The sequence below is a fragment of the Clupea harengus genome, chromosome 14 (genome assembly GCF_900700415.2).
Source record: "Clupea harengus chromosome 14, Ch_v2.0.2, whole genome shotgun sequence".
Classification (NCBI taxonomy): Eukaryota; Metazoa; Chordata; class Actinopteri; order Clupeiformes; family Clupeidae; genus Clupea; species Clupea harengus.
Genome location: NC_045165.1, coordinates 10,310,146 through 10,319,791, shown reverse-complemented (window position 1 = coordinate 10,319,791; position 9,646 = coordinate 10,310,146). Strand labels below are relative to the sequence as shown.

General features: G+C 44.9%; 1 protein-coding gene across 1 annotated transcript; it reads right to left on the bottom strand.

The window, feature by feature from the left end:
- Positions 1-605: 605 nt before the first annotated feature.
- sec23a (Sec23 homolog A, coat complex II component) lies at positions 606-9,646 on the bottom strand. Its single transcript, XM_031580536.2, has 9 exons — positions 9,641-9,646; positions 8,903-9,048; positions 7,213-7,366; positions 6,155-6,232; positions 5,798-5,959; positions 4,510-4,596; positions 2,917-3,072; positions 2,213-2,278; positions 606-1,779 (listed from the first exon to the last, which is right to left on the bottom strand). The coding sequence occupies exons 1-9, from the start codon at positions 9,644-9,646 to the stop codon at positions 1,690-1,692; spliced, it is 945 nt and encodes a 314-aa protein (XP_031436396.1). The 3' UTR covers positions 606-1,689.

Below are 9,646 nucleotides of genomic sequence, written 5' to 3'. Positions count from 1 at the left end.
GTTCTCAAGGCGGCATCTGTTCAAGCCAGATCTTCTTCTACAGTGGATCATTCAGCCTTCTCTTACATGACAACCCAGGCTAAGTTAATGCGCTGTGATTGAGATGGGAGTAGTACTTAAAGTAACACATCACAAAAGGTCTAAATCTCTTTTTTTCTTACCATGATAATACCATAATAATTACAGCTCTGTAATGGTTGTGGCTGTTCTCCATGACAACCATATGAGAGCTGCATAATAGGTTGCAACAGTCACGCAAGGCATTCATTCTGTAACGCTGTGATTACTCTGCCACAATTGGGTTTAGCACTTGAAAACAGTGTCCTTTGAAAGTGAGCAGTCAACTGCTACTCAAAGGTGCAGTCTGTTCTACTGAATCTGATTTTGAAAATCAACAGACAAATAAATATCCCAGTGCTTCTCCCTCCCTTCAGAGCTCCTTCCAAAGGAAATGCACGGATGCCCGGCCAGGACGGATTTGCAAGTTGGAAATTCCTCCCGTTAAGGAGTATTGGGCAGGGATATATTTTATTCGATAGTTTGCTAGTTTAACATCAGCTGCAAGCTTCTGTTCGCTCATCAAAACACAAAACACACAGCTCAGGTTTGACTGAGGAGCTTTTTTTTTATTAAGAATTCACTAATACTGTTAGAAACTATGCATAAATATCTGAGTCTTTCCAGAAGGTAGGCAGCGTTCGCATCAGGCAAGTCCATGACTGTTTGGGATTACTGTGGCCTTTGTACTTTATACACCAACACAATTTGATATAGAACCATCAAGAGGGATTTGATGACAGACAGAAAAAAGGGGGGAAGAAAGAGGTGTCTATAAATAACTCATTGTTTTTGCAGCCACAGAGGCCAGGGCGGGAACAAAAGCACTCAAGGCTTAATTGGGTACACTGGCAGCTTGTTCATTTTTGCACCTCACCATCAAGTGTGCCACCACTCAACCACAAGGTAGTCTATTGTTTGATTTAGCATATTCTTCCACTCCCTTTTATAGAAAGTCATCCATATAAGTCATCCAAAAAAAAAAGCTATTGTGGGAAGTGTATGGGAAATGTCCCTTTCGGAGAGTTTGATACAAATATTTCTGAACGTCAAAGGAAAACTATCCTCAGTTCGTCAGGATGTCGAGTTAGTGTTTCTGAGAGAAATTGCTCTGGCATTTCGCACCCACCCACATATACAGAACCTCATGCATTCAGTAACAATTGCTGTGTCTCTTCAAACGATCACTGGAGACTGACTTGTGACAAGAGTTACATGTGAGGCTCAAGTGACAGACCCAGCAGGCAGTAATTTCCTATGTAAATGTCGCCAATAAAAAAAAAAAAAAGACCATTACAGAGAAAGATAGAAGAAGAATATGGAAGACAGAGCACTGCCACAGAGAAAGACAAGATGGATGAGAGGGACACATTGAGGCAGAGAGAGAGAGAGAGAGAGAGAGAGAGAGATGAAGAAGAAGAAGGGTAAAGGTAAAATATGGTAATCTCTGGGAACAGACGAGGGCTCCTCAAATGTTAAACTGATTGTTCCTGTACTGCACAGGGTTATATAGTCCTCTGAGGTGGGGGCTGTTGATGTTGTTGGAAGGGGAGCTTGAGGGTGTCTTTGGGTGGTGGTCGGCAGGCTGGATGGGCACAACCCCCCCCCCCCTCCCTCCTCAACCCCATCCCCTTAGGCTGCGCTGGAGACAGCCAATTTCTTCAGGTGGTCCATGAACACCTGCAGGCTCACGTCGTCCGTCAGGATGGGCGCCCCGGACTCCTGCACAAAGGTGGACAGAAAACAGCGTTTAGATATGGCAGACGCCTCGCTTTACCGGAAATGATTCAATTTCCTCTTGACAGAGTCTCTAATGAAACACATTACCCTTGACCAAGTAAGGGCCAGGCCAGTTTTGTTGCTTGATAGATATTTATTATTTAGGGTCACACACACACACACACACACACACACACACACACACACACACACACACACACACACACACACACACACACACACACACACACACACACACACACACACACACACACACACACACACACACACACACACACACAGTAGCTTCTAGATGTGGAAGTATGAAGATCCTGAGACGTAGAAATTATTATGAGCTATTTAAAAACCACACCCCCACACTCAAAGAGCGTGCGCGGTGCACACACACACACACACACACACACACACATCTTACCTGGCCCCAGGCATACATGTTGTTGTGGGTCTGAGATGGATTGACTTTGGAGAGCAGGAAACGAGCCTAAAGGGTGAGAAAGGGGAGAAGAGAAATTGATGAGATCACTGGAGTGCCATCATCCCCACCGACAGGACGGAAGCCTGGAAGGCATCGAGAGGCAGAAGAGCCGAGATATACTTCATTAAGAGCCATGCTGGGGTAATTAGTGTCATTTTTATCATTACCATGTACTCCCATGTGAAAAAGTACATGTGTACAACCTGCAGCGCGGTGATAGTTTATGGACCTGACCTGGATCCTTTAACATTAATCTTCTGTGCATGTGTGTGTGTGTTTATATTGGCAGGATTGTTTACATGCTATTTGTGTGTTGGTGTGATTGCCTTTTTTTGTGTGTGTGTATTGTTGTTTGACCTGTGTGTGTGTGTCTCTGTGTGTCTGTCTGTGTGTGTGTGTCTGTGTGTGTGTGTCTGTGTGTGTGTGTCTGTGTGTGTGTGTGTGTGTGTGTGTGTGTGTGTGTGTCTGTGTGTGTGTGTGTGTCTGTCTATACTGGCAAGATTGTTTACATGCTGTGTGTGTGTGTGTGTGTATTGTTGTCTGACCTGACCTGGTTCATACTCTCTCTGTGTGTGTGTGTGTGTGTGTGTGTGTGTGTGTGCGTTTCTATATGTTTACACATGAGCGCAGGCTCTCGGTCTGACCTGGCTGCCTCCGTGCTCTGTGTCGATGTATCTGGGCATGGGGAAGCGGCTGTGCAGGATCTCCTGGGCGTCGTCCACAGGGGCCTGCAGAAGGTGCCGGAAGTTCTCGTACTCTGGCAGGTCCTGGTAGCCCGCCTTCCTCCACTGAGCCACCGTCTGGGGGAACAGGAAGAGGGAGTGAGACAGGGCGAGAGACACAGGGCACCAAAGAGGCCGGGGGAATGAGAGAGAGTGAGAGAGAGAATTGAGCCCTTTAAATGCATTTCATTTAAGCAGACTGCAGAGCTAACAGATTCTGTTTCTATCCTCACAGGTCCAAACATTGATTTTTTTTCCGCTACAATAAAACACTAAAACATCTTGTGGACACTACAGTCTTCTGATAAGGGCGTGAAATGCGGAGAACCACAGCAAACAATGCCAGTTAAACTAAAGAATTTACTGAGGGAAAAAGTAAAAAAAAAAAAAAAGAAAAAAAAAAGAAGAAAAATCTGGATTATAATACGGCTTCCCAAAACCTGCTGAAGCATTTTCACCACACTGTCAGCTTCCACATTGTCTGTTCCACACCTTTTCCCCCCCTTCTCAGAGACAAACTTGAACCACTGTGGCGAAGGAGTTCTGTTTCTATGGTATCAAGCTGTTCCTGTCGTGTGTTCCATTCCACAAGGTTCCCAGCTTTTACAATGAGCTCCCTCCTCAGCAGTGGTAAAGCCCCACACTCTCTCACCGCCATAGTGTCAATGCCTCCCTTCCCTAAAAGATGAGAAAGAGGCACTAACTCTCTCACTCTGAGGTGTTAGGTCCTGTTCCCACCTCTGATACTCTTACTGCCGTGGATTGGAAGATGAGGAAACCTCTCACTACTGCAGAACAGAATAGTGTTGCAACTAGAACTAGTTTGCTTTGTTCAATGATTAAATGTTGAGCTCTGCAGCTGTTTGTCAAAAAAACAAATAATGCATAAAAAATAATGTTTATTAACAGCGTTCCCCGCTAGTCTTATGCATTGCATGCATCTCTGTCTCAATTTCAGGTATTTTCTTTCATTAATTTCCATTTTTCCATAAAAGTCTTTTATCACCTCAAACAATGACTGTATATGCCCAGAGACCTCAGAGATATTAGGGAACACATAACTCTACTTGTATCGTTCTTGTAGGCCTCAACAAAATGTTAATCTTCCACTACACCAATCAGATAGATTTGCAATTCATTCCTAGCAGAGGAATGACACCAATTAAAATCTCTCTAACAAGCTCACACTTCTTGCTGTGGTGCAAGTCACAGGATTCTTGTGAAACAGTACCTACAATCGCATGTATTATCAGTGGGAAAATACTTCTTTGTCTGATGAAGACTGAAAACATTTCCCTTCTCTTGGAAGTTCTCAAACCATATATGTGGGCCGTTCATTTGGTGCGACTCCACAGAGATGCCTGGTGGTCTCCGTGCGGTGGGAGGGAGGGAGGGAGGTGAGACCTGATATTCAGGTACGTTTTTGGCTCTCCACTCATCACAGCAGCTCAGACAGTCTTTGTGTCCTTGCTTACCTCGCCGTGGTAGATAGACAGTCTTTGTGTCCTTGCTTACCTCGCCGTGGTAGATGAGAATCTGGAAGAAGGTGTCCATGAGCAGGATCCGGTCGGGCAGGATGCTGCTGCTGTCCAGCAACACAGGCTATACAAACAAAATGACAAACAAAAATCAACCAATCCATCAAATCAATCATTCAATCTGATAAACATGACAGAGATGAAAACTCAAGCTGTTTGTTTTTCCCACCAGTTGGAAATGTGGTGGAAAACGTCTACAAAATCTAATTTTGTTGGTGCCTCAACCTGAGAGCTACAGAATCTTTGCTATGAGGAAGAGAGAGAGAGAAAGTCATTAGCCATCGTTAGTCTAATGTATTCCTCCATCCCTCAGGTACCAGGAATAGCGCAGTCTCCCTCTGTCTCCACCACACCACACCACACCACAGCGCAGCACGGCACACTCGCTGCCTGGCTGCCCTGAGACCACAGGAGCCATTTGGAGCTCTTGAGGGCGCAAGAGCCATTAGCTCTGCTAACAGACACAGGCAGGACGGGGCAAAACAAACTGCCTGAGCGCTGAGCGTATCCTGGTTACGAGCGCCTGGCGATGAAGGGTGCATGCGTAAGCTATTCAACTCAGTCTGGTCATAAAAGGAGACATAAAAATAGTAAGAGCACACACACACACACACTCTTATTCATGACATTGCTAATTAATTTTTCCCTGAAAAAAAAAAAAAAAAAAAAAGGTCATGAGGCTGTCTCCCTCATTCTGTCTTTTCCATTTATAATCGTCCATCATTTATCATTAGTCATCACCTCCCAGACTTGATGCAATGCAGATGACTGTGTGGGAGTGGACTGTGTGAAAGTCCCGCTAGAGCAGGAATGAAGCAGAGCGCGTACTCCAAAAGAAATGAAAAATACTAAATGAAAAACACACACACACACGCTTCCTGATTGCTCCCCCCTTTAGAGTGATTGGTTAAAAGGGGGGGGGGGTAGGCCAGCAGCCGGCAGTGTTTCCCTTAATTTGAGTTTAATGGCCTCACTCCTCTCACCTCATCACCCTTTTCATGTCAATGCTTTACTCATGAGTCCACCTTCACGTGAGACCTCCTCTTGAAAGTGGCCACGCCAGTGAGGGGCTTACGGCCAGAGGGAGATAGTGTAAAAACAATGAGCAAGTGACGAGGATGAATAGAGGTGTCTGTGTGCAAGTGTATGTGTAATCATCTCTGAATTTGTGCTTGCCATGTTTGTACACTATGTACGTGTGTGTGTGTGTGTGTGTGTGTGTGTGTGTGTGTGTGTGCCTATGTATTTATGAGTGTAATACTTACCTCAGGTGGTCCATTAAAGGAGTAGGCATAAAGGATGGGCTGGATCATGATGAGGGACTGGGTGAGGTCCTGTCTCATGAACTGGTGTCTGTAGTAGGAACTCTCGTCTGGGCTGTTGTTGAACACTTGTAGGAATGGAGACCTCCGCAGGTGGAACATGAACTGTCAAACCAGACACCAGGAAACAGATATATGAATACACAGACACATGAATAATCCTAACAATATATTCACATACGAGAAATACACAACCAGTCCATCAACACTGAATAACTGTAATTTGATGCTTTGCATTTATTCCGTTTCTTTTACACTGTAATGATTCAATTAGAAGCCATTTCAAAAACACACACTGACCTGTGGATAGAGGGAGAAGGTCTCAGAGAAACGGAATGAGTTAGGGTCATCCTTGTGGTAATCTCCGAATTTCTGACACTGCGAATGGACACAGAACAAGTTCGTTAGACAACAAGACCTTCACCTTGATCATCATCAAGACATTCACATTCAGGCAACAGTCAGGTAAATGTGTACCGAGGTGCCACAAGGCTGGTCAGAGAGTAAACAGGAGTATAATTAAATCAACAGCAGGAGAAACCTTGTCAGGGCAGCTCTTATTTACTTTGCATTTGGGGCAAGATAAAGCACACAGCTAATTATGTTTTTCAATTCCGTGTATCTTATGTGGGATCTTTTATATGTTTGGTCAATGCCTGTATAACATACCTCAAGCGTTATCCAGATATGGCCGCTAAATGGTATATTTTCTATAGAGACACGTATCACATCAGGCTATGTGTAGTTGGTTTCAGCTCAGCCCTTGCAGATTTGAAAGATGTGATCTGTGAATGCTGGCCTACAGAGCTTTCAATAAGAAAGGTGGAGGGGGGGACGTGCTGGAAACACCAGCCTGCTCCATTAGTCAAGTATGCAGACCAAGCACTAGCCCAGGGGATGGAAGGGCTCATTTACAATAAATCATCAGCAGAGGTCTTTTTATTTATTTATTTTTCTTTTTTAACCAAAGTCACTGACAGATAAGGAATCAGTGAAAGGAATGAACACGATCTGGCAAGCACTGTGCTATATGAGGTCAGCTTTGACACCTCTACCGGTGTTTAAGTCTTTAAGGATGCTCTCTAGGGAGAAAGGGGTTCTTTACTTTGACCCACTGAGGAACGCTTAAAGGTTCCAGTTCTGTGGGAGAAACTAAATAGAACTTTTTGGTCTTTTGGCGTAATTTTAATCTCAAAAGGTGTAAAAACTCTTTCTTGAGAATAAAACTTAAAAGCTATACATACACTTTTTAAAGTTAATATCAGTTCTTCAGTTCTGCAAAGGGCTCAAAGGAACATATTGGACATATCGAGCCACATCTAGGTACTAGAATCTTGTTCTTAAGCCACTGAACCCACTAGGCGAATGAGCTGTCGGTCCAGCCAGCGCAGGACGTCAGGTCCCTCCTCCGACTCTGCCCGGTACACGGCCAAACGCGCCATCAAGATGGCCGCCGCCTCCTGGTCAAACGAGGCCGCGATGCTCTGGATCTGGGTCTGTGCGTCCGCCCAGCTGAGAGACACAACGAAGGAGAGAGATGGAAGGGGTAGAGGGAGAGAGGGAGAGGAAGGGGGGTTAATACTAACAAAGTCTCATGAAATATTCACTCCTTGGGTGGCAAAGTTGGAATCAACCCATTTTGTCTTGTCACTGCAATTCTATGATCTCAGTCCTGTCACTTTCTTTCCTGGTCAGAACAGGTCAGAGTGTCCAGTCATGTTCTAGAAGGAGCAGAGTGTCCAGTCATGTTCTAGAAGGGGCAAAGTGTCCAGTCATGTTCTAGAAGGAGCAGAGTGTCCAGTCATGTTCTAGAAGGGGCAGAGTGTCCAGTCATGTTCTAGAAGGAGCAGAGTGTCCAGTCATGTTCTAGAAGGGGCAGAGTGTCCAGTCATGTTCTTGAAGGAGCAGAGTGTCCAGTCATGTTCTAGAAGGGGCAGAGTGTCCAGTCATGTTCTAGAAGGAGCAGAGTGTACAGTCATGTTCTAGAAGGAGCAGCCACCGAAGGGGCACTGATGCAACCACTGGGGGAGACGTGTCCTGATTCCTGCCCTCCCAGACTGATGAGGACCCCCTGAGGACCTTCTGTCTGATGAAGCCTCAAACCCATTCTAGGAACAGACCTGAGGCTAAATGAGTCGAGGAGAATGGGGGTGGGGGTGATGATAGCAAATGAATAAGTGCTGCAGGGCATGGAAATCAGTAAAAAAATGAAAACTGACTCTTCTGTGTGATTCTTCAGAAAAGGCTTGCAGGTCTCATTTGTGCTGCAGCAACATGTGTTTGTTTTGTAAGGAGGAAGAAGAATTTGTTAAGTGGATGAGAAGTTTGTCAACAACCCCGAGGCCTGGCCTCCATTCTGCTGTCTTCTATTCCATTCATTCATAGTAAAATAAGTACCCACTTTGGTCATCTCTAATATAGATATGCTGAAAGAGAAACATGAGACTCCTACTTTTTTGGTCTGAATAACTGGTTTTCACTCTTACATAAACGCCTGTTAGAGTGGGGGTGAGGCAGGGGCAGGGGGGGGGGATGTCAGTCTTATTTTGTAGTTTCTATGAAAATGGGCTTTGATAGACATCGTCTCGCTGTTTTGAGAGCCCTGACAGGACCGAGGCTTTCTTTCTGAGTCTCAGCCTTTGTGAGTCGTCATGGCAACTGCACAAACATGACACCACAAGATAGAATGTATCTGGAAAGACTGGGCAAAAATAAAAACCACCACATCATCTCCAAGAAATACTTTGCAAGTAAATCTGTGAAGAATTCTATGTATTCAGATTCTATGTATTCAGTGACAGACACAATCTTGCTGAACATCTCAATACACGTATACCTTTAGGTGAACTGGTCAACTATAGGGTGAACATAGTGCTTGACTTAGGTAACAAGCCAACATAGTAATTTTTGGGAAGGTTAGGTAGGCATCCTTGTGTACACACACAAACACACACACACACACACACACACACACACACACACACACACACACACACACACACACACAGTATGGAGAGAGAAAGGTATGTGTAGAGATGTTGTACTAACTTCCTGGCGATGGTGCTGACCCGGATGCGTCTCTGGCCGCTGGAGTGCTGGTACTGCGTGACAAACTGGACCGCCCCCCGCCCGCCCTGAGGGATGGGTGCGTTGTGCTGGAGGAGAACATCAAACAAGAGACACACGTTACATGACTATCGCTCATGGGAGAGAGGCTCACTGCTCTCCACCAGGGCGTACTTCCTAGGGTTACGTCTGAATTAGCACACTGTAGCATATGTACGTCGGCACATGTTGTTTCCTAACACACAGATGTTTTTCCAGTCATGTAAACACTTCCAATCCCATCATTACAGCCACAGCTTTTACAAGAGCCTCAGCAACAGCTGCCAACACTTAGATATTTGATTTACTTTCCTCACTTGATAGTACTAATAATATTCCCTATTTCTTTTCGTATGTCCTATCTACTGAATGTAGCAGGGGTGATGTAGTGGACATTTTTAATTTTTTTTTCAATATACATCTAATTAGTGGCTTATACACCCGAGTGATGCGGATGATCGTGTGCTAATATGGTAATTCATTTCAAACAAATACAGCCGTACTTTTAAAAACAGGGGAAGAGACAGACTGTGCACCATCTCCCAGAGAAGACAGTGCTGGTGAACAGCTTCATTGGTGCTCAGAGCAGAAAAACAAGCACCTTTAATTGGTGACCAAGAGCTTAGCGCGAGGCAGAAAAGGCCCCGCGATCATTAATGATTAGGGCTTAAAGCGAATTACTCTCAT

Coding starts and splice junctions, on each gene's coding strand:
- sec23a (XM_031580536.2), bottom strand. Junction 5,960..6,154: donor CCTTCTCCCTCTATCCACAG/GTCAGTGTGTGT, acceptor CTGGTTTGACAG/TTCATGTTCCACCTGCGGAG. Junction 4,597..5,797: donor CCTTTAATGGACCACCTGAG/GTAAGTATTACA, acceptor TTGTTTGTATAG/CCTGTGTTGCTGGACAGCAG.